This window comes from Cladosporium halotolerans (assembly GCF_011745625.1).
Source record: "Cladosporium halotolerans strain TM138-S3 chromosome Unknown Sca15, whole genome shotgun sequence".
Taxonomy (NCBI): domain Eukaryota; kingdom Fungi; phylum Ascomycota; class Dothideomycetes; order Cladosporiales; family Cladosporiaceae; genus Cladosporium; species Cladosporium halotolerans.
In genome coordinates, this window is record NW_027191466.1 from 135,467 (window position 1) to 158,870 (window position 23,404).

A 23,404-nucleotide genomic window follows, 5' to 3' on the forward strand; every position below is an offset into this window, starting at 1 on the left:
CTTATGCACTGGCACGACTGGATGTACTGTCATGATTGTCGTGCCCTCGCCCTCCGGCCAGCTCCCGCCAGCTCCCGCCACGCGCGCGGCCTCTCCCTTCCCCCGCCGCCCGCCGCCCGCCGCATCGCCCGCCGCCTGTCATGCAGCAGCAGCCTGCAGCCGGCCCTGCTAGGCCTCCCGCCCACCGCGGCACTCGCGCGCCTCGCTGCCGCTAGCGGTGCCGGCAGTCAGGCAGTCAGGGGCCGCCGCCTGCCAGATCGCTGGCCTCGCGCGCTGCAGCGGCGCCCGGTGCACACCTCCCACCGCGCCCCATCGTCCCCGGAAGCTTGCCCTGGCGCCCGCCCACGCCCAAGCCCATGCCCATGCCCATGCCCATGCCTGCGCCCAAACCTCTCGTGTCTCTCCCCGTTTGCTGGTTGTTTCGTTTGCGTGCAAGTGGACCCTCCCGAATGCAAGATGCCTGCTGCACCACCCACCGTCCGTGGCACCCAAGCCAGATGCAATCGTGGCGCGCCCGCCGCCCAAGGTACCTTTATAGCACTCCCGCGCCCTCGTCACCGCACCCGTCGCCCTCCCTCACCTGCTTGCTACCTTGCCACCTCTGCTCCTCCTACTCCTCCTCCTCGACCGCGCGCCCGCCGACCTCTCGTGTGCCCGCTCCCACCTCCGTCCCCATCCTTCGCGCCGTGGTACCCTCCGTGAGCCTCACACCTGCGCCCCTTCCTGAACCACTCCGACCTCGCACCCGCGCCGTACACTGTGCTGTCTCACCTGCGCCTTCACCACCGCAGCCCGAACCAGATCCAACTTTTGCTCGTTGCACAGCCTCGGACGTGCGACGCTCCTCGCCAATTAATAGACCCTGCTCTGCGTCACCCGCTCCCTCGCCCGCCGTCGCCACCACCATCACCGCCACGGTACCCTCGACCTGCACCGCGCCTGCTGCCGTTCCAGAAAAACCTTAATAGCTGCCTCGCGCTGGTGAATGCCTGGGGCACGTCGCAGCAGCTGTTCCATCATACACTATCCTTCCTACATCCACTTTCAGAAGCCGAACCTGCGCCATTGACCAATCAGAGCTGGTCACGACCTACTCTGCTCACGCTTTCCTCCACATCCTCGCCTGAGCTACACATACCACCATGTTGTGCTTCGGCAGAACGAGTCCTAAGGACTCGTCGACACCGCCGTTCCCGCTCCGCCAGATGCTTGTTCTGGGTATGTCCGACGATGCGCGATTGCCTCATTTGGGACCTCACACTGACCTCAAACCCCAGCTCTGTGTCGACTATGCGAGCCAATTGCATTTATGTCCATCTTTCCTTATGTCTACTACATGATCGAGTCCTTCCACATGACCGACGACGATCGTAAGATTTCCCTGTACGCCGGCATGGTCACCTCGGCATTTGCTTTCGCCGAGTTCTCGTCTGGTATGTTCTGGGGTCGCGCGAGCGACAAGTACGGCCGCAAACCGATCCTCCTCACTGGACTTGCTGGCACTGGAATCAGCATGATCGTTTTCGGCTTCGCGCCAAACCTGCCAGTGGCCTTGATTGCCCGTGCGCTCGGAGGCCTGCTCAATGGCAACATTGGAGTGCTGCAGAGCACGGTGGCGGAAGTCGTTACGGTGGAAGCGCACCAAGCGCGCGCCTACTCGATCATGCCTGTCGTGTGGTGCATTGGCTCCATCGCCGGATCTGCGATTGGCGGAGTCTTGGCGGATCCTGTGCGCAACTACGGCTGGGCCCAGGGCAGCATCTGGGACAAGTTCCCTTTCCTGCTTCCTAATGTTTTCTGCACGGGTGTCGTCATTGTCGGCATGCTTGTTGGAATTCTGTTCCTGGAGGAGACCCACGAAGACAAGAAGCACCAGCGCGACCGCGGTCTTGAAGTCGGCAAGTGGATCCTCAGGCTCATCACCAACAAGGCACCCACTCCCGCTTTCTCCAGCCGCAAGCGCGACTACACCCTGGAGACCTTCACGCTCATGCACGAGGACATCGACTGCCCGCCCGACTACAAGAGCACCGCCTCTTCGCCCGAGCTCTCTCCCTCTGCTGCGCCGATGGGCCTTCCGCCGCCCGCGTACCAGTCGATTGAAGGCTCGCCGCGCAACTCCCTGGTCGCCGAGCGCGTCGACGAGGAGGCTCTCGCGGTCGAAGCTGAGACTGCGAAGCGCAACGCCAGCCTTTCCAACGCCTTCACGAAGCAAGTCAACTTGATCATTGTGAGCTATGGCATTCTGGCATAGTAAGTCACGGAGTCGTTCTCAACCAGCAACGCAACACTGACATCTTTGCAGCCACACGATCTCTGCCGAGCAGCTCCTTCCAGTGCTCTTCAGCTTGCCCGAATCCGAAACGGCTCCATCTCTGCCATTCAAATTCACCGGTGGATTTGACCTCCCGACTAGATCCATTGGTGGCATCCTCTCCATCCAGGGCCTCATCCAGGTGATTGCCATGCTCTTCGCCTTCCCAGCTCTCACCCGCCACCTGGGAAGCCTCAACCTTTTCCGCATCACCGTCTTCACCTACCCATTCCTCTACATCGTCACGCCGTACCTGACGCTGGTCCCTCACTCCTTGCGCATGCCATGCGTCTACCTCATCCTCATTTGGAAGGTGTGCGCGCAGGCGTTCACCATGCCTTCCGCCCTCATCATGCTCGCCAACAACACTCCATCGCCCAAGGTCTCTGGAACACTGAACGGCGCAATGGCTGCATCTGCGAGCTTGTGCAGGACTTTTGGTCCTACCTTTTCCGGTCTGCTGCAATCTGCTGGCCTCTCACTCGGCACCCTTGGCCTTCCCTGGTGGACCAACGCTGCCGTTGCGGTGATCGGCATGGTCATCGCAGTCTTCATGCGCGAGGAGAAGCGCCGCACTTTCGACAACGAGAAGGAGGCTCCCATCCATGACGAGCCTGAAGACGACGAGGCGGCTGTCGAGGGTCCTAATGCGTCGCTCGAGACCCTCCAGTCGACTCCGAGCTCGCCGCTCCTCACACGCTTTGACCGCCGCAGCAGTGGCTTCTAATCTGATGACTGGACATGATCGCAATTTATTCCCACTGTACCATGTGCGCTATTCCTGGATTCGCCTTGCACTGGTCTTCTGAGCGTTTGGTTAATTCTTTTCTGTCATAGCTATCTGGACCTGGACTCGCAATCTTCGTCAGACACCTGACCCTTCGCACACCTTTTGACTCGATTGAATTTTTCTTTTCATTTGTTCATGCGGGCAGCCTGGGCGAGCGTTTGCGCGTTCCGCGATTTTGAATGTGCATCGCAGGCCTCGGGGTTGCAACACCAAAAGGCGTTGGTTTTTCCATCTTATGATACCCTAGGACAGCTTTGGCGTATATTTTGTTTGTTTCCGGGCAAGAGGGGCAGGCGGCGAGGATTTGCATGGGGTGACAAGCGAGGGTCTGGGTTCGCCGGGTTCAGGAAGCGTGGAAACGGCATCAGGAGAGGCACGGCTGGCATCGTCAAGGACAGGGAACTCATTTCTTCCGGCAATGAACCACAGCATAGATTGTATCAGTAGCGCACGAAAACGAAGGGCAGATGACTGACAACCTTTTCCCTGCGCACTCACGAGACTCCCGCACTAGCTCCGTCGCATTCCGCACGCACCGTGTGTCGACCGAATATATTTTTGTCAGAGATGTGTCGTGGACAGCGCCGCACTTCGCCTTTGGCGCCAACCAGCACCCGGCCAGACGCAGCCCTACCGGAATTCCTCTGCTGTGACGGAAGCGTTCCCCGACGCACCGCCCAACAAACCCACCCTTCGACACCAGAGTCGTACGTTTGCTGCATCCTGCCAACGTCCTCAGCCAGGGTGCGCGAGCAACACACTGCAAAATCTCTGCCGCGATCCTTGCCGGCCCTTGCTAAGCGATCAGTCGCCAGGACGCGACCCGCTGACAGCACGAACGCAACCCGCTGGCGACGTCTCACCACTCTGCCCTGCGAATCCAAGGGTCTCCATCCTTATTCCGCCCCTCGTCCGCTCCGCCCATATCCCTCTGCCACACCACATTAACAATCGGCCGGCTGCGTCTGACGAGCCAGCTCTGGCAAGCCAGCCGTTCCCTCCATCTCCATCGCATGTGCGCACGCCCGCGACCGAGCCTTTCCCCGGATTGTCAGTCAACCTGGCAGCAGAAGCTCTCTCGCTCTCGCGGCGCTCGGCTACTTCCGCCCTCTTAGCCCGCGCGCGCGCGCCCCTCCACACGGAAAGACGCCCAATTAACTCTGGGAAGATCGTAAGGCGAGTTGGCCACCGCGAGCATGGCAGGCCCGCGCGGCGGTAGTAGCGCCGTCACGGCCGCCTCCAAGAAACGCGACCGCGGCTCTCTGGACGACAGCAGCAACAGCAACAGCAACACCAACACCAACAGCAGCAGCAACAACCCCACCGGCTCGCCCAGCGACGATAACGGCCTCCAGCACCACCCACCACCCCACCACGACGATGCCCACGGTCAGCACGCTCACGGCCCCGGCCCCGGCGGCACGAGCTCGAACTTCCGCAACGTCAGCGCGTGCAACCGCTGCCGGCACCGCAAGAACCGCTGCGACCAGAAGCTGCCGCGCTGCTCGGCGTGCGTGAAGGCCGGGATCGCGGCGTGCGTGGGCTTTGACCCCGTCAGCAAGCGCGAGATCCCGCGCAGCTACGTCTACTTCCTCGAGACGCGCGTGAGGGGCCTGGAAGACCTGGTCGGGCGGCTGGGCGGCGCCGTGCCGGCTGTCGAGGGCCACTTTGCCGTCGACGAGAGCATCAAGCCTGGCGTCAATGTGCCCTTCCCCGTGCTCGAGGGGGAGGGGCAGAGCGGGGGTGGGAGGAAGAAGTCTGGCGCCGCTGGTGGTGCTGGTGCTGGTGCTGGCGCGGTGGCGAAGGCGGACGGGAAGGACGGCGAGCAGCTGCCCGACGCGAACGCCGGCATCGATCCTAACCTGGAGGAAGGCGACGAGCGCGAGAAGATCGACAAGCTGGTCAACAACCTCGGCATGGTGTCTGTGCAAGGCACGTCGGACTCGCGGGCGCTGGGGTCGCCGTCTGGGATTTCGTTCGCGCGGGTCGTCTTCGCCGCCGTCAAGAGCTCCGTCTCGCAGCAGCAGAATGGCTCCGAGCGGAGCGGCGCCGGCGCCAGGTCGACGAAAGCTGTCTCCGCGGATGCGGCTGGCGGCGGCGGCAGCACGATGCGGGACTCGTTCTTCGGACTGCACACCAGGCCTACGATCCAGCCCGCGCCGTTTCCCGACGTGCAGCTCGGCCGGCGGCTGGTCGATCTGTACTTTGAACATACTAATCCTCAGATTCCGATCCTGCACCGCGGGGAGTTCATGGCGCTGTTCGACAGGGTGTACAGCAAGCCCGCGAAGGAGAGGACGTCTCGCGAGCTTTACCTCATGAACATTGTGTTTGCGATCGGCAGCGGGATTATCATGGACTCGTCTGGAACCAGTAACCCGTCTTACGGCTCGAATGGATCGGATGAGATGAAAGAGGAGTCGCCTAGGACGAAGAGGACGAAGCTCAGCGGGAATCAGCAGTGTCAGCCTGAACAGTATCATTCCTCGGCGATTGTGCATTTGGAGAGCTTCCTCAGCACCTCTGCCGCTTCGGAAGGACATGGAGGTGGACTGGAGGAACTGCAGGCTGTCCTGCTTCTCGCAGGTCTGGCATTGCTTAGGCCGGTGGCGCCTGGGCTGTGGTATATCATTGGTGTTGCGCTACGCTTGAGCATCGACCTTGGCTTGCACTACGAAGACAGCGATCCGGAACTCGACGCGCTGGATATCAAGTCTGAACCAGGCAGCAGCACATCCATACCGAAATCTCTCGGCCGGAGGCAATGGACACGAGATTTGCGACGGAGACTATGGTGGAGCGTCTACTCCCTCGACCGGCTAGTCTCCACTTGCGTCGGCCGACCTTTCGGAATCACAGACCAAGTCATCACCACAGAATTCCCCTCCCTCCTCGACGACCGACACATAACGACCTCCGGCTTCCTGAAGCCCTCGCTAGAATACTGCCCGCCGACCTCGAAGCTCGTCACACACCACTACTTCCGCCTCCGACTCCTCCAATCCGAAATCCTCCAAGTCCTCCAATACCGCCAAGCACAACAAGCACGCTCACAAGGCGCCAACCAAGCCAACCAATTCATGCACACACACCTCCCCTCGCCTTTCCTCCAACACTTCGCCTCCTTCCGCGACTGGCGCGCGGACGTCGACCGCCGCCTGCGCGAATGGAAAGCCGAAGCTCCCACGCAGCCCGAGACAGGCGTCAGCTTCAACCCGCTCTTCTTCGACCTCAACTACTGGCAGGGCGTCATCATGCTGTACCGGCAGTCGCTGGCCGTCCCCGCGCCGCTGGCGGAGGAGCTGAGCGCTTCGACGGGCGAGGACGTCGAGAGCCCGAGCACGCTGCACAGGGAGCTGGAGGAGGACGAGCAGCTCGTGTGCTTGAAAGTCGCGCAGGCGGCGCAGACGGTGCTGAAGCTGTACAGGCAGCTGCATAGGCTGAGGCTGGTGAATTATACTTTTTTGGCGACGCATCATTTGTTTATGAGTGGTAAGTCTTTTTCTCTGATGTTGGCCTGGGTAACATTGGTGGCTGATTAATCGACCAGGAATCTCGTTCCTGTACGCGCTGTGGCACAGCCCCGTGGTACGGTCGCACCTCACGCTAGACGACGTCGACTTCACGATCCTCGCGGCGACTTCAGTCCTCACAGACCTCATGGTCAACTGCCCGCCCGCAGAAGCTTGCCGGGACGCTTTCACACGCATGGCCAAAGCCACCATCAGCATGTGCATGTCAACAACAGGCTTCGGCGTGGCCTCTAGCCTCGGCTCACAATCCCTCGACAGCCCCATCAGCTACGTCAGCCCCGGCCAGCTCTCCCACGATGGCGTTGCTGGCGGCCTCACAGACGCAGGCGCCGAGATGTCCCGCCCCGACTCCGGCGGCGAGAGAAGACAGATCCCCAAGTTCGACATGAACCTCCGCGACCTCTTCTCCGACACAGAACTCCAAGGCCGCCCGCAGAGCTTCTTCCAGCAATTCGGCAACCCTCGAGCCCAGCAACAACAACAGCAGCAGCAGCAGCGCCAACAACAGCAACAACCCCAAGACCCCGGCCCTTTCACAGGCACAACCTACACCATCCCCGCGACGCCCGACACCTCCGCCGGCGCCTCCGCCTCGCCCCTGCAGCAATTCCCGCCCACCACCCAACAACAACAACAAGCCGACTTCCCCCGCCCCTACCAACAACCCTCAAATTACCAACCCCACTCGCAACTCTCGCAAACAATCTCCCACCCGCAACAACCAGACTTCAACTTCGACACGCTCGACTTCCTCGACACCTTCCCCTCCGACCCCGCCGGCAACCCCTCCCTCAGCATGAACGGCAACACGCTCGGCACGAACAGCAGCGCCGGCGCGGGCGGGAACGCTTTCTGGCCTTCGGGCGAATTGGACCTGGGGTTCGGGACGGGCGGGCTGGCGGGCTGGGAGGATGGCGCGGGGGCCGGGGCGAGTGGGATGGAGGGCGTTGGGGCTGGTGGAGGAGGGGTGGATTTGTTCGATGGGTTCTTTTTTGGGGGTGGTGGGGGTGGGGGTGGGTTTGGGGGGTGATTTTGTGAGGATGGTTGAGGGGAAAGGGAGGAAGGAGAGGGAGGGAAAGAGAGGGGAAGGGGAGGGATGATCTCAACTCACATTTATTGGATGGGGGAATACAGGAGCTTAGGATCTTTTTTTGGGACATGAGGATTAATTCGTGGCTGGGTAGACCAGACTGCCGAGGTTTGCGATGGGACGAGGAGAGAAGAAGGAGAATTGTCGCGTATAGACGGCGGAAAAGAAAGGGACAGACCAACCATCCGGAAAAAACAAAATACCACTCCGCTTGCGTAAGCCTCTCGAAGACCGAGAGCGCGCGGATTGGATTGACGGCCGATTTGTTTTGATATAGACTTACTGACTGACTGACTCCTTTTGCGGAGGGTAGTTTTGACGACATGACACTCTACTTTTTAACGATCAATTCTGTTCCCGCTCGAAAAGTGCAAGCATGCTTGCTATGAATGAGCCTACTGCGCGAGCCGCGTGCCTTGCACCTTCCCGTTTTCATGATTGACGCGTTAAAATCGAGCGTTCGTTGCTAAATCCTCTCTCTCCCCGACATTAGGTCGAGAGTCGACGCTCATCCATGCGATGCACCAACCGACGTTTTACTAGCGGCGGAGATAGCAGACCCAACAAGAAAGTAAGAAACACATCTGCTGCGCGTGAAGTTCCAGCGTTACATGAATCCATCTTCTCCATCTCTTGAACAAAGGTCGACGCGTACCTCCGAACGTTGATCGATCGAACATGTGCCAGACCTGACAATCGTCTACCGACGGATCTGACCGGGCTAATCAGAGCACTGGAAGGTGCGCGTGAAGTCCGAGCTTTCATTGATCCGTCTTCTCCCAGTCTTGGATCAACCATAGGTAGGCACATCTACGGCGGACTTGTTAGGGAACGGGCCACTTTTCAGACTCACTGGGCCTTCGGCTGCTTCTGCATACTCTGATTCGAATACGCGGCGGAACTTTTGTGCACGTGATTCGCACTTCCCGCGTCGTCGTTCTTATGCCGTATTGTCGCTCGTATCGTATCGTCGCTCGCACGGTGTCTGTCGTCGCTCACACAGTAGCGTTGCTCTCATACCGCATCGTCGCTTACACCATGTCGTCCCTTACTCACTCTATTACTACGTTACAGGACATTACGCGAGAGGCCATGAGGTCCGCGAGAAGCGATATAGTACAAGCTAGTGAAATGCTTCAAACGAATATTCTATACCTTACAAGGCGAATTCTGGAGAAAGAAATCCGAAGCTTCGGTGCATCTAAAAAGAGGTCTGTTCCCTAACGACTCCGATCGATGGTCGTCGATCGTTTAATGATATGTCAAGACTGTCAATGTACCAATAGCGCCTTGTCTGGACGAATCAGAGGATAGAAGCTGGGAAATCGATGAGCATGCAGTTCTAGCCCTTGCGCTTTCATGCTCTCGAAGCCTCTCTCCCATTTTTCATCGATATCAACCGTATCGACGTCGTCAGTAACTTCAACGCGTCGCCAAGGCCGACATCCCACTAGCGCCTGGAGTAGCCGAGCCAATGAGACTGCAGTAAGTAGATATACGAGGCGCGTGAGCTTCTACTCTCTTCTTCTCTCATGCAATTGATCGAAGTTGAAGGCATCGATGCCGTCGTTACTTGAACGCGTCGCCAAGGCTGACATCCCACTAGCGTCAAAGCTACCCGGGCCAATCAGAGGATGTCATTCCTGGAAAGCTTCCAAGAGCAAGAGGACGCTCGTGCGGTTGTTGCAAAGCATTCATCGCAGAAACACTAGACGGGAGAATTGCAATTTTGCTTTTTGCAGGCTATACCAATCAAGATGCTACGGATCAAGGGTCTACTATACGCGGCATGTCACTGGCAACGCGCCTACGGACCACACGTTCCTTACGGCCGCGCCGGGGATCACTACCCATCAGGTTCCGGACTTGCTTTTGCCGTTGTCGCGGTCGCTTAGCACGCTTCACATGTACAATGACAATACGCATCTACCTAACTGTGCCGTCGTCCGAAGCGAGAGTGGGTTCGAGAGACGAGCCGCTGTCCACGCACAAATTACAAATGCATGTCCTTCCTCATCATACCTGAGGTCCGCGAACTCGGATAACGTTCTCTTTCGGGCAACGCTGCACGTGGGATTTTGGCTCTGCGCCGTTGAGCCGGCTTTCTCCATCTACCTTCGGTGTGGCATCACTTTATTATCGCCGCGCTTGGGATGCCACGGCGGCGGTGTGAGCTTAGATACGAGAACGGTGCCAAATCGTTACGATGGGTAGTGGACGTTCATCCGGTCATTTCCGGTCTCTCGCTCCTCATCCGACATCCGGAACCACGATTGACAGGCAACGAGGCGAGACTAGGCGAGTGTGATGTGATGGATACGTCCAACTTAGGGCCGCGGAGGCAAGGGGTGCGTCTCTCGCATGCACGCGCAGGCTGCCGAGGGTTGCGCAAGCGAGGGGCCGTGGCGTGCGGAGGTGGAGGGACGCTGGCCGGGCTGGATGGCTGCTGGGCGCCGGGGACGCGCTGGGGCTGGGCGGGCGTGGTACGAGCGAGGGGAGAGTCGCCGAGGGCCGGGCACGCGGTAGGGCGAATTGTCCGGCGTGCAGGCTGCGTGTCGCGCTGCTGTGGGAAGGGGGTGTGGATGTACCTTACGGTAGGTATCTGGGCAGAGAGGTGCGGTGTGGTGTCGAGGGCGCGCCTGGTGGGCATGGCTGGCGGAGGAGCTCGCGGGCGTGGGCCTCCCGCAACGCCATATCTCACATGTGGGCGGCGCGGCGAGATAAGGGCCGGGCGTGGCAGGGCCTGGGTGGGCGGAGGGTGGCCTTGGTGTGGGATTATCGGCGGGCGCGCAACGGCTATCTTCATCAGTCGCACTGCGCCTGACGGCAGAGGCGCTGCCTGCGCCCGCCTGTTGGCCGAGCCAGCCTTCGAGCTGTCCACGCCGCATCCTTCTGGCCCAGAGTGGCCGCCCTCCTCCCGCGCACGATGCTGCCAGCGAGGCCTCACTTGTATGCCGCCTGCTTGCTGTCTGCTGCTGCTGCTGCTGCTGCTGGACCTGCGCTCCTCGCTGCCACGCCTGCGTCTGGACCCGGCCGCACGTGAGGCAGGAAACAGCAGGCACCGCACCGCTCAGCAAACCGCCCGCTCGCCCACCGCCATGACTGCGCGCGTGTGAACGATGCCCACCCGACAGCCCGTCGCAGCCGCGCGCCATTCTCCTCGCACCCTCACGCGCCTCACCTGCTCGGCTAGGCACCTCATCGTCCATTTCTCCCACACATACGGCGACCCTCCTACCCAGCTCGGCCTTGGGGCCTGAGCTGCCACTTATTCCGCCTTCACCATGTTGGCCACTCTGCACGAGCGTGCGGTATGGTCAAGCACTCCTCCGGCGCCGCGCACCCGTCTCCAAGACTGGCCGACCGTGCTCTACAGCTGGTGGGCGACATGCTTCGCCGCCGTCATCATCATCACCCGCCTGTGCGGTCGAAAGGTGAGGAGCAACAAGCTCTTCCGCGAAGACTGGATCATGTTTCTCTCCCTCATCCCGCTGTTTGCACGCATGGGCCTCATCCATGTTGTGCTTATCTACGGCACCAACAACGTCGCCACTGTCGGAATCGACTACACCGAAGAGGAGATCCGCCATCGCCAGCTGGGCTCGAAAATGGTGCTCGCCGCCCGCATCTTCTACGCCATCTTCATCTGGATGAGCAAGTGGACCGTCTCCGAGTTCCTCAAGCGCATCACTATCCATCTTTGGCGGTCGAGCTACGAGTTCACGCTGCACTGCATTCGCATCTTTCTGCTCGCTACGCTTATCGGAGTCGTCATCGCAACTCTCGCCGAATGTCAGCCGTTCGACCACTACTGGCAGGTGGTTCCGGATCCCGGTCCCTCGTGTCGACAGAATTACGCTCAGCTGCTTACTATGGGTACGGCTGATATCATCACGGACATTCTACTCGTTGCATTCCCGATACCGATCGTCCTCCGCTCTGGTCAGAATTGGAAACGGAAGCTGCAGACGACCGCTCTATTCAGCACCTCCGTCGCGCTGATCATTATCACTGGCATGCGTATGCCAGAAGTTATCTCGAACCTAGGAAGACAGCAGTACCGTACCGTCTGGGCTTCTTCTGAGATCTTGGCTTCAGCAATTGTCTCTAACTTTGTCATCATCGGATCCTTCATTCGCGACAAAGGCACCAAGAAGAACAAGTACAAGTCTAGCAGCGTCTCCGACTCTATCGAACGGACCTCTACGCGGCGGCCTACCATCCATGCGCAACCTTTGGGTAGCGACGAGGACCTTTTCCGCTTCTTAGGATACCGCATGCCAGAACACCTCCAGCTCGATTCCGATAATTTGCCTCGTCCTGCACCGCCCGCTCTGCCAGTTATGAGCTCGCCATTCGCAGAGAAAAACAAACGTGTGGACACGCCCAGACAAGAACCTGTTGAAGGCAGCGACGGCGATATCTCACCCACGCACCAGTCCAAAGACAACATCCCCCTGCCATCCCCATCACCCTCCACAACCACAAACGCGAAGAAGAACGTCTCCTTCTTCGACGTGGGCGGCCTCCTCGAAACGGGCTCCGTCGGCCCTCCCTCGCCATCAATGTCTCACTCCCGCTCCGCAACCCTCGTCAGTAGCGGAACCTCGCATACCATCGCCACGGACTTTGCGCACTCAATGCCAACCCCTCCACAATCGCGCCGCGGATCGAGAGCGTTTCTCTCAGACATGGGCGCCAACCTCAGTCCCACCACGAGCCGAGGCGAGACCTCATTCTCTGCCAACGGGGCGATGCGGCGCACTTCTCTACCTGGAAGCCGCCTGCGCAGTGGAGCGCCGACGGGCGTTTTGGGCCCTATGCTCGAGCGGCAAGAGACACAGCTCTCGTTACAGGACGCGGGCGGACTGCTTTCTAGCTCACCTTCAAATTCGAGCGCGCCTTCACCGCAAATGGGCAATGGGCGGCCTCCGGAAGCCGACGACGACGATGAAGACGACGGCATTGAAGGCGGAAGACGCGCAGGCGCGCGAAGACTGCAGGACCTCGGTACCTTTCTGGCGGCGGATCGGAGGCCGGACGTCGGATCTGCGACACTACCGCGAGGAGGAGGCACACAAAGTCCGTCGAACCAGCAGCACGGCGGATACGAGAGCATGGATATACAGGACGCTGGCGGACTGCTTGGGAAGTGAGTGAGAATCGATGATCGGTAAGTTTCGAATACGGACTAGCATGGGAGATGGACGCTTGAGGCATCCTCTCTTCTTTGCATTTTCTTTTGTCAAGGCGTTCCATCGGGCTGGTCGGACTTCTGCTGCGTTTCAGCGAAAGGTCACGGATGATTTTCTCTTTTTCCTTCGGTGGAGGTTTACCCCTGTTCATGATACCCGGACTACTTTCCTTGGATTCGACATTCTTGGGCGCATGTAGAGATAGTTTTCCTTTCCAAGTATACTTATCAATATCAGATATATCCTCTAACCACCACCCCGACCTAAAGCCAAAACTCCCTCTCCCCGACCTCCATCCCCCTCGGCACACCCCCCGTCCTCCCAACCAACACCCTCCCCCTCCCCCTCTTCAAATACTCCCCAAACCCCTTCTCCCCAACAACCCCTCCGCCCTCCCCCTCAACATCCGCATCCGCATCCCAAACCACCCTCCCCCTCAACACCGTCCACCGCGGCCAATTCCCCACCCCGACCCCCTCAAACGGCGTATAATCCACCCCATGGTGCAACCCCGCCTGCCTCACCACCCTCCTCCCCCTCGCCCCAGGAAACCAAACGACCAGATCCGCGTCCGCGCCCGGCGCCAGACTCCCCTTCCGCCCCGCGAGCCCGTACAGCGCCGCCGGCGCGCTGGCCGTCAGCTCCACGAAGCGCGGGAGCGAGAGCTTCGCCTGCTCGGGCGGCAGGCACGCGGGCGTCTGCGAGAAGAGGAGGGGCAGGCGCGTCTCGAGCCCCGGCAGGCCGTTGGGGATCGCGCTGAAGCGCGGGATGCCGTCGACCATTCCCAGCTGCTTGCCGAGCGGGGAGGCGTAGGAGCTGGGCGCGTGGTCGGAGGAGAGGACGGTGAAGGTGCCGTTTTGCAGGCCGCGCCAGAGAGCGGTTAGGTCGGAGGGGTGGTGGCGGAGGGGCGGGGAGCAGACGTGTTTGGCGCCGGAGAAGGGGTCTTCGGGGGAGGGGCGGAGGGCGGCGGACAGCAGGAAGAGGTAGTGCGGGCAGGTCTCGGCGTGGATGGGGAGGAGGCGGGTCTGGGCGTCGCGGACGTGCGACATGGCGACTTCGGAGGACATGTGGACGATGAGGACGGGGGCGTCGGCGAGCTCGGCGAGGGCGATGGCGCGGTAGGAGGCTTCGTCTTCGGCTATGCGGGGGCGGGCGAGGGCGTGGAAGTGCGGGGCGGTGTGGGAGTTGCGCTCGAGGCCGGCGATGATGTGCGCGATCATGTCGTGGGATTCGGCGTGGATCATGGTCGTCATGCCGAGGGCGCGGGTGGCGAGGAGCACGGAGAGGATGTTGCGGTCGGAGAGCTTCATGGCGTCGTAGGTCATGTAGAGTTTGACGCTGGTGATGCCGTGGTCGGCGGCGAGGGCGGGGAGCTCGGTTTGCAGGATGGCATCGGTTGGGTTTGTGAGGATGAAGTGGAAACCGTAGTCGCAGTAGCTCTGGCCGCGGGACTTGCGGTGGTAGTCTTCGAGGACGGGGTAGAGGGATGCGTCGTCGCGGGACTGAGAGGCGAAGGCGAGGATGGTCGTCGTGCCGCCTGCGATGGCGCTGCGGGAGCCGGTCTCCCATCCATCGCCTGTTGGTGAGTTCTTTTGAGCCAGGTGGACATGTGAGTCTACGCCGCCGGGGGTCACGTAGGCACCTTCGCAGTCGATGATTTTGGTTGTAGATGAGACTGGCAGGTCTTTGCCGATGCAAGCGATGATGCCATCTTTAATGCCGATTTGGAGACCTGCCGGAAGGACTTCGCTTGCTGTCACCTGGAAGGTCGTTAAGTACTGGGGATGATCTGTGAAAGTCAGAAGACCTTACGAGAATGCCGTTGGATATGATGAGGTCAAAGTCCATATTCAAATGCCGAGGTCGATTGAAGCTGACCCGGGTCCACAATTCTTGCAAGCTTGTGCTACCTACCACGGGGATAAGCAATCGCGAACAAAGTAACTGTTCTACAGAAGTGACTTCCAAAGGTTCAGATCAGTTAGTAATTTTCTCGAGTTTTTGGAAATCCACCAGAATCGAGTAATGTGTTGTAGCCAGGATGAGCGCCCACGGGCAACGACCTTCTCAATAGGGAAAGATGTGCTCGGGCAACGATAGGCGGCCGGCGAGATACATGAAGGATTTCTGCCCAAGCAGTCGACCATATCGCCTGGCCGGCCGGCAGCGTGCATACCAAGGCGGCCAACACATAGTTCCTGGGTGATAGTAGCCGAGCGTACTTCAACTCTATACCGCTCGCTTTGAGTGATACCAGTGCATGTCGACTGCATTTGTACCAAATCAATCTCCAATCATGTCACGAAAGATCACAGTAGCGGCCGCGCAAATTGGCGCAATAAACCGCGACGCTCCTAAATCAGAGACAGTCCCCAGACTGCTTGCACTGCTGCGAGAAGCCGGGCAAAAGAACGTCAAGCTTGTTGTCTTCCCCGAAGTCGCATTGACGACTTTCTTTCCGCGCCACCTCTTCACGTCGCAGGAAGAGTTGGACAAGTTCTTCGAGCACGGCGAAGACATCACGCAATCGCCGGACGTCAAGCCGCTCTTTGACGAAGCGCGCAGCCTAAACATTGACATCGTCCTTGGCTACGCCGAGCGCACCGCGAATGGCACAGGCTACAACACCTGCGTTTACTACTCCGCCAGCGAAGGCAGAGTTCTTAGCAAGTACCGCAAAATCCACTTACCCGGCACGAAGGAGCCATTCGAGGATCCGAAGGCCATCAACCAGCTGGAAAAACGCTACTTCACTCCCGGAGACCTTGGCTTCAAAGCATTCCGCGCGCCAGGCTTGATCCCAGACGCCGCGAAGAAAGCCACTGCGCAGAGCGGCGAGAGCACTGTTGGCAAAGGCGACCCGATCCTCGGCATGATGATCTGCAACGACAGGCGCTGGCCCGAGGCGTGGAGGATGTACTCGCTGCAAGGAGCCGAGATCCTGATGTTCGGCTACAACACAGGCGCGAACATGAGCCATTTATGGGGCAGCAAGCCCATGACGCCGGAGCAGGCAAAGGTAGAAGCTCTTTTCCATTCGCGCCTGGTGCAGCAGGCGAACAGCTATATGAATGCTTGCTTTTCGATTTCGTCTGCGCGGTGTGGACTGGACGACGGCAAGTATGACCTGATCGCTGGGAGTAGTATTGTCGACCCGGAGGGGCACGTAGTGGCTGAGGCGAAGACGTCGGAAGATGAGCTGGTGGTGGCGGAGATAGACTTGGGGGATTGTAGGCAAGGGAAGGAAAAGACGTTTGATTTCGCGCGTCACAGGCGGATTGAGACGTATGGGCTGATCGACAAACAGACTGGTGTGATCGAGCCAGAGTTGTTGTAGTCAAGCAGACAACGTGCGTCAAGCAAAAGCATGAGGGAAGGGCCGATTCATAGCGTGGATTGGACGAATGGGTGTGGCCGTAGAAGCAAGCGAGCTGCAGACGCCGAGATGGTTTAGAAAGAGCAATCGCCGCCTTTTGATCTTAACTCTCCAGAATATTGTGGCATGTTTACTTCACGCATGCGTGTACCAAGCTTGCGCCAGGTCCGATCGACGCATGATGTGTCGCCGAAACCGGATGACAGGACAACACTGATCAGCTAAGGATTGATCATCGCATGGTGTGCACGTCCACCTCGCTAACAAGAGGGCCGCGACCGTCACAACAGTATTTGCGCAGCAACACTGGCGTGACTTGTGCGACAGTTCCTGGTATTTGCCTTCTCAACAGCATTAGTGGCAGGATATATTGGCAGGATAGGCTTGCCTGTTCGGTGGGCAGCGGCAGGTCACACCACGAGCGGCTACCCAGGCTCCCAGGGCCGGTCCCGCGGTCGCCTTGGTCAATGAAGATCAGCGCCGGGAGCAGTCGTTGGGTGCGGTAGGGTGCCGCCGGTTGCAAGGGCCACGAGGGTATGATGCTCTGCGGCGGCGGGTTCTCATCCGGTGGGCGTCGCGATTGTATTATATCATTTGTTTGGCGGTTGCAGGCGTGGCGACAGGGCGGAGAGCGACCTGAGGTATATTCTGGCTGCAGATCAGCCCTGATGGTGATGGTGGTTTCGTCAACGGCGCTGCACGAGCAGTTGATCTGCCGACCCTCCGCGTGCCACCTGCTACGCGCTCCAGAGAGTTCACTCGGGCCATCCTCCATCATTCGTCCTCCCGGGGATGTCGAGGCGGATAACGGCAACCTTATTCCACCCTCCCGTGCGGGGCTACGTGGCAATTAAAGGCTCAGCCGCAGGCTGCTTCTCGCCGTGCGGTGACCTGGTGAAACCCTGGTTGCACATGGTGGTAGTCTACATCTAACGCCTCGGTGGAGCCTTCTTCAATGACATCCACCGCCATGCGCGCCCGGAGCCGGCATGATGGATGCCCATGCGTTTGACGACGCTTTCTTCTCCACGGATAGCTTGCCGGGCGACGTCGCGCCACCGCATGTTTTGACACGCTGGGACTCACAACAGGCCTCACCGAGGCAGACGGAAGCTGCAAAGCTGGCGAAGGCGCCGGCTCAGGATTCCCATGGGCACTCTCGGAGGCGTTCTGAGGCCAAAGACGCGCGACGCAGGCGGCTGCAGGCGCCTGGCCGACTGGACGGCTGCAGCACTGCGCCCCTGACTATGGCTGGAGATACGCACGATGATGAGAGTGCCGACGAGGAAATCGTGTCTGGTCGCGCAGACGCGCTGTGGCAGAAGCAGCGCAATGACAGCAATGCAAGCGATGATGCAGACAGGGCGAGCTCAAAGTGGCTCACCACGCCATCTCGAAATCAGGACGTGGAGGAAATCGGCCAGTGGTATTTCGCATGCCAACTACCCGAGCACGACATTGAGTTCTTCAGATCTGTGCAAGACAATTGGGTCAAAGATATGTGGCAAATGGGCCAAAACAGCGAACCTATCTTTTCCGTCCTCGGCGCCTTTGCCCTGCACAAGAAAGCGCTCCTCGGCGGACCGCAAGCCAGACCCGAATATATTGAGCAAAAAGGAAAAATCATTCAAAACATCGTTACCGATCTTCGACGACATCCTTCAGGACCTGACCCCTCGACCATCGTGGCCATGGCTATTCTGGCGTACCTCGACATTCGAGACAATCAACTGGATGCTTCTGGCACGCATCTGCAAGCAGTAGCGAAATTTGTCGACATGTCCGCCATCCCGGTACAGGGTTGGCTCTACTGCACATGGATCGACCTCCGCCAGGCTCTTTTCACCAGCCAAGAGCCTTCTCTTCCGTTCTACGTACCAGTACCTTTTCGCGAACTACCCTCGAGCCTCCGGAATTACCAACGCGAAGCCTTCCGCCTAGGTGGCCTCAACGCCTCGCAGTGCCCGCGCTCTTCAGTCTTCACCCTCGACATGGCATCCGACATGTTCGGCAAGCTCCACGCCCTCTGCCACTGCTCTGAAATTCCGCCGCCAGGCGAAACGCCGCCCTTCGGTCAGGTGTATGCCCTCGAATACGGCCTACGAGTCATCCAGGCGCGCGCCAAACGCAACGGCGAGGGCGACGTGCTCACTGCGCCCATCATGCTGATTACCTCAGCGATACAGTTACACGTCTGGATGGCCTCGCGCTTCTACACCCCGCAGGCCCGCGAGACGCACTTAGGCCTCATCAAAGTCGCGACCGAGACGATGGCAGGCTTCGACGACATGGTCACGCAGTGGTACATCGCGGCAGGCCTCGAATCCCTCCTTTGGGTTCTTTTCACATTACTCGCAAGCCTACACGCACACGAGCTGCCGCAGACGAACGAGGTGCTCGGGCTACTCTACAAAGCATTACGGATGGCGCGCATCAACACGTGCGAGGACTTGGAGAAGCGGCTGCGGAGCTGGCCGTGGCTGGAGAACTGGCACCCGGTACAAATCGACACGGTGTGGCAGATGCTGGGAGGGCGGTACCCGGACCTGGTACCGCGAATAGCGCCGACGCAGAACGTGGCGGGCGCGGCACAGGATCCGAATAAAGCGCGGCATCGGTGGTTCTTGGGTGGGTTGGAGTTTTACAACAGCTTGTAGATAGAGAGATTGCCCGTACGATGTATGATCACGATCAACGATTTTATTTTGGGCGCGAGACCTTCGCCGAGACCTTCGGTGGAATGCCGTGTGTTGTTGGTTTGCCAGAGGGTCTAGACTCGGAGCCTTCGTTTAGTTCTATCAAATCAGCGCTTAACGGTGACAAAGTGGCGAGAAAGTCACGCGACTGTCACTTGATGAGTCAGTCGTGGTTGACGAGTCGTTGTCCCTTCAGCGAAGCATGAGAACCGCCCAGTTCGTGTTGCAATGTAGCATAATTCTACATGACAGATGCGTGGCGCAACACCAAAAGCGCGGAAGGCATGCCCGCTCCCCGAAAGCGTGAGCACGGCGTGATATAGGAGCCCTGCCGGATATAGAAGCTCTGGCCAATTATCGGGCATTTACAGACAAACTCACACGGCCGGCTGCGGCAGCCGAGTCCGAGACCAATCATCGTGCGGTACATACTCCTCCTCAGACTGATGAGTAACTTCGTCGCCGAGATAAGTGACCCTGGCCATTGAGCTGTCACTACTTTCATTCGTAACATCCATCAACCTCGGAATAGCCGGTAAAGCCAGGCCAAGCTCAGTGAAGCGGGACTGCATCAAAGGCAGCAGGGCCTCGTTCCCACCTCGAAAGCCCCCAAGCACTTTTCCCAAATGAATGAGATACTCTCGCGGCCCGATGTGTGTGGCGTCCGTCCAGCACTGCGGCATGCAGACCATCACGTCGGCCACGGCGTTCACGAAATCGAACAGCTTCAGCTCCATTCCTGACCCGTGGGCTTCGAGGCTGTCGACTGTGATGGTGGAGACTTCAGACAGGAGGTCGTGCGCCAGGCGGAGCGGGAAAAGTAGGCTGGTGATGTCTCCGGCGGGGTCGGTGGACATTTCTATTCGTGACACGGCGAGTTTCCACAAGTGGAGGCGCATCCAGTGCTGGGTCACCCCAACGTCGGCTTTCTGCAGCTGATTGTAGGGCTGTATCGGCGTTGGCAATTGCAGGAGCTTGTTGTGAACCAGTGAGAGCGCCGTTGCGGTTTGACCCGTGTCCGTTGATGCTTCTGAGAGGGCTTTGAACATGTCGCAGAGGGAGACGAACGCCGACAAGGTATATGGCTCGGCATCAGCACTGGGTGTTGAAAGATTTTGAGGTAGAGTCAAGGTACACGGCAGGTCGTACTGGAGTGCGTGAGCCCGTTCAGTGATGTACAAAAGCCATATCTTGCGTAATTCGTTGCTTGCTTCTTCTTCTGAAAGACCCTCATAATGGCTAGGCTTGTGCAGCTCTAGCAAGTGCGCCACCGAGATGGCTTCACGGAGGGTGAGCGTGCTGGTATGTTGTTTCTTGATGTGCAGGTATGCGACATGTAGGAAGAATGATGTGCACAACGCGTCTGACGAAAGATGCTCTCGATAGTCATTTGCTCGTCTCAGGCTTTCGATCTCCTCGATGACAGACTCTGGCTGCAGCGTGGCGCCACTCGGATCGGTGGCGGATAACTGGAGTTGCAAAATGGTTGCAACGCATATGCTAGATGCCAGTACGTAAGACTCGTAGTCGGCCAATACATGTAGTCTCGCTACCAGGTCGTCCCTATTCACTATCGGCCAGACTGGATAAAGTTTGTGATGATAAATGTCCAGGTATAATGTAAGATGCTCCAGGCTGATCCGGTACGGATATACAGTGGGTTGCACTGGAGGCGAAGTGTTGAAGTCTGCCTGTACGAGGTGATCCGTCGTAAATGTATCGAATGTAATAGGTGTTGCCGACAAAATATCTTGATCGAATCTGTTGTCTTGCGGGAATTGTGAAGGCCGGCCTTCGAATGACGTACTACTTGCACTCAATGACCGCAAATCCTCGGATCGCAGGGGCCGTAGGGGTGCTTCTTGATGTTTGAGCTTTTCAAGTCGATCGATGGTTCTCTTCCTGATGCCTTTTGGGCCCGACTTGTGCTTTTGTCGCAGTCTAGTGCACTCAAGCGAAGCGTTCATGCATCCTGCACATGGAGAGAGGCCATCGCATCGTATTCGCCTGACCGCACACGCATCGCACACTCTTCGTTGGCTCATCGAGGATTCAGATGGTGATAAGTGAGAGGCAAAGACGCGTTGCTGTGTAAGATTTGTGGAAGGTCGTACAGTTGCGAAGTGATGTGAGGGAAATGCCAAGCAAGCGGGGGCGACCCTTAGGGTCAACCCGATTAATCTAATGATAGAAAGGAAAGCACCTAACACTTAGGCAACGGTTTGATCACCAGAAGCTGGTTCTGACCTCGTCTGAATGTGACTGAGGGGATATCACGCTTGTATGTTCGTGTTCATAACAGGTTCCTGCGCCTTACACCGCAAATCCTCAAGGTCGTAATGTGCTTGCATTTGGCGCTCCTCGATCAAACGTCTACTTGTGAGGATGCAGAGACAAGTAGAAATTGTCTGATTTGTAATGCATAAGATCTACAAACGGCTGGCGATTCGAGACTGTGTGCATGCGAACGCCTCAAATGGCCGCAAAGACACAGATCGTGAGGTCGAACTGATGTCACCGTAAGTGGTGATAAGGAGAGTTTCCTCCTTTGGACTATATAATCCCAACGGAACATTCCATTCCACCGGGGATTCTCGAAAGTTGCACACAACCATCACTGACTTGCCATCGAAGCTCCTCATGTACGCAAAGACATCGTCATTGTCAGCGTCGACCATTTCGAAGTCTCCGTAGACGAACATATCGACCATCTCTTTCCGTAGACGCAGGATCGCTGCCCAGTACTCGAAAGGACTGGTGGGATTGCCAACTTGGTTGGCAGCATTGCACTGCTTATAGCTGTCATTGACACGGAACCATGGATCTCCGGTGGTGAAGCCTGCATGTCGATGCTCCGACCATTGCATTGGCGTTCGCGCATTGTCTCGTGATTTCGTGTGGTATTGTGTCTTAGCCAGCGCCTTAGCTTCTTCATCATTCGGTCGAGTATCGCAGAGCTCTTTCCAGTGGTTGAGAGTCTCTAGGTCTCTGAACTCTTCCATTCCCCAGTCGGAAGGTATGTTCGACATTCCAAGCTCTTGGCCTTGGTAAAGAAATAATGTTCCGCTCTGGAGGCCTAGGAAAGTTGCAAACATCTTCGCTGCCAGCTGACGGAACTCAGGCTTATCGGAGCCCCACCTCGACACTGTGCGGGCCTGGTCATGGTTCTCGAGATACAAAGCATTCCAGCCTCCGTTTTCGTACATGAACCGTTGCCATTTGTTGACGATGCTCTTGAGCTCTGACATTTGCCATTGCTGAGGGGTGAACTTGCCACCCTCTCCGTGGTCAATGCCTTCAACGATCTCAAAGTTGAAGATCATGTTGAGCTCGTTGCGGCTCGAGCCCACACATCTTAGGATTTCATCGGGATCTTCCACCCATGGCATCTCGCCGACATTGAAAGCGTCATACTCCTTCATGATACCGCCCATGACCTGCAGAAATTCGTGAATTCGAGGGCCGTTGGCGTAGTGCTCTGATCCGTGATGGTATTGTCGATCTTGATGGATGATTTTTGCGTCCGGGAGCTCAGGGTCTTTGCTGATGAGGTTGATCACGTCCATGCGAAAGCCATCGACGCCCTTGTCCAGCCAGAAGCGCATGGTGTTGTAGATCGCCCCCCGCATGGCATCGCATTCCCAGTTGAGATCTGGCTGCTCTTTCGCAAATAGATGGAGATAGTATTCTCCCGTGGGCTCATCGTAAGTCCATGCGCCTCCGCTGAAGTACGAGCTCCAGTTGTTCGGCGGATGTCTGTTTCCCTGTGCATCGTAGCGTGGCTTGCGCCAAATGTACCAGTCGCGATAAGGGTTGTCTTTAGAAGAGCGAGATCGGCGGAACCATTCGTGTTGATCTGAGGTGTGATTCACGACCAGGTCCATGACCAGCTTGAGTCCTCTTGCATGCAGCCCGGCGATAAGATTGTCCACATCCTGCATGGTCCCGTACCGCGGGTCGATGGCTCTGTAGTCGGCAATATCATATCCCATGTCCACTAGCGGACTTGTGTAGATTGGGCAGACCCAGACTACATCAACACCAAGCGCCTTGATGTAGTCGAGCTTTTCAATGATTCCAGGGATGTCGCCAACGCCATCGCCGTTCGAGTCCTTGAAAGAGCTAGGGTAAATTTGGTAAATTGACGCTTCTTTCCACCAAGCTCGCTGAACCTGCGGCGAGTTGATGTATTGCGGCTGGACTTGTAGGGACATCTTCGAAGAAAAAGAGGAACCAAAAGAAAGTGAATGGAAAGGGAAGAGAAATGGTGCGAGAAGCTTGCGACTTACATACCTATCCTATCCAACGCGCGGACGAACTTGGAAAGCTGTTAGGTGTCCCGCAAGAACGCCCGGATCTTGATGCCGACATGTACGGTCATGTGGTGTACAGTAAGTCTGGATGGAACTC

The 23,404-nt window shown here is 58.2% G+C and overlaps 8 protein-coding genes across 8 annotated transcripts; 5 read left to right on the forward strand and 3 right to left on the reverse strand.

Annotated features, from left to right (window-relative positions):
* Positions 1 to 942: 942 nt before the first annotated feature.
* On the forward strand, positions 943 to 3,041 carry WHR41_05420 (uncharacterized protein; the record flags this gene model as incomplete). The annotated part of the gene is made up of 3 exons (XM_069374025.1): positions 943 to 1,218; positions 1,278 to 2,253; positions 2,306 to 3,041. Exons 1-3 carry the CDS (start codon positions 1,143 to 1,145, stop codon positions 3,039 to 3,041), a joined length of 1,788 nt encoding a protein of 595 aa, XP_069229321.1. The 5' UTR covers positions 943 to 1,142.
* Positions 3,042 to 4,300: 1,259 nt separating this feature from the next.
* On the forward strand, positions 4,301 to 7,667 carry WHR41_05421 (uncharacterized protein; the record flags this gene model as incomplete). The annotated part of the gene is made up of 2 exons (XM_069374026.1): positions 4,301 to 6,596; positions 6,655 to 7,667. 2 exons carry the CDS (start codon positions 4,301 to 4,303, stop codon positions 7,665 to 7,667), a joined length of 3,309 nt encoding a protein of 1,102 aa, XP_069229320.1.
* Positions 7,668 to 11,011: 3,344 nt separating this feature from the next.
* Positions 11,012 to 12,883, forward strand: WHR41_05422 (uncharacterized protein; the record flags this gene model as incomplete). Its single annotated transcript, XM_069374027.1, has 1 exon — positions 11,012 to 12,883. One exon carries the CDS (start codon positions 11,012 to 11,014, stop codon positions 12,881 to 12,883), a length of 1,872 nt encoding a protein of 623 aa, XP_069229319.1.
* A 302-nt stretch (positions 12,884 to 13,185) lies between these two features.
* WHR41_05423 (uncharacterized protein) lies at positions 13,186 to 14,770 on the reverse strand (the record flags this gene model as incomplete). The annotated part of the gene is made up of 2 exons (XM_069374028.1): positions 13,186 to 14,682; positions 14,735 to 14,770. 2 exons carry the CDS (start codon positions 14,768 to 14,770, stop codon positions 13,186 to 13,188), a joined length of 1,533 nt encoding a protein of 510 aa, XP_069229318.1.
* A 448-nt stretch (positions 14,771 to 15,218) lies between these two features.
* Positions 15,219 to 16,259, forward strand: WHR41_05424 (uncharacterized protein; the record flags this gene model as incomplete). Its single annotated transcript, XM_069374029.1, has 1 exon — positions 15,219 to 16,259. One exon carries the CDS (start codon positions 15,219 to 15,221, stop codon positions 16,257 to 16,259), a length of 1,041 nt encoding a protein of 346 aa, XP_069229317.1.
* A 1,028-nt stretch (positions 16,260 to 17,287) lies between these two features.
* On the forward strand, positions 17,288 to 18,955 carry WHR41_05425 (uncharacterized protein; the record flags this gene model as incomplete). Its single annotated transcript, XM_069374030.1, has 1 exon — positions 17,288 to 18,955. The coding sequence occupies one exon, from the start codon at positions 17,288 to 17,290 to the stop codon at positions 18,953 to 18,955; it is 1,668 nt and encodes a 555-aa protein (XP_069229316.1).
* Positions 18,956 to 19,371: 416 nt separating this feature from the next.
* WHR41_05426 (uncharacterized protein) lies at positions 19,372 to 20,043 on the reverse strand (the record flags this gene model as incomplete). The annotated part of the gene is made up of 1 exon (XM_069374031.1): positions 19,372 to 20,043. One exon carries the CDS (start codon positions 20,041 to 20,043, stop codon positions 19,372 to 19,374), a length of 672 nt encoding a protein of 223 aa, XP_069229315.1.
* Positions 20,044 to 21,423: 1,380 nt separating this feature from the next.
* Positions 21,424 to 23,208, reverse strand: WHR41_05427 (uncharacterized protein; the record flags this gene model as incomplete). The annotated part of the gene is made up of 1 exon (XM_069374032.1): positions 21,424 to 23,208. One exon carries the CDS (start codon positions 23,206 to 23,208, stop codon positions 21,424 to 21,426), a length of 1,785 nt encoding a protein of 594 aa, XP_069229314.1.
* Between the last annotated feature and the right edge of the window lie 196 nt (positions 23,209 to 23,404).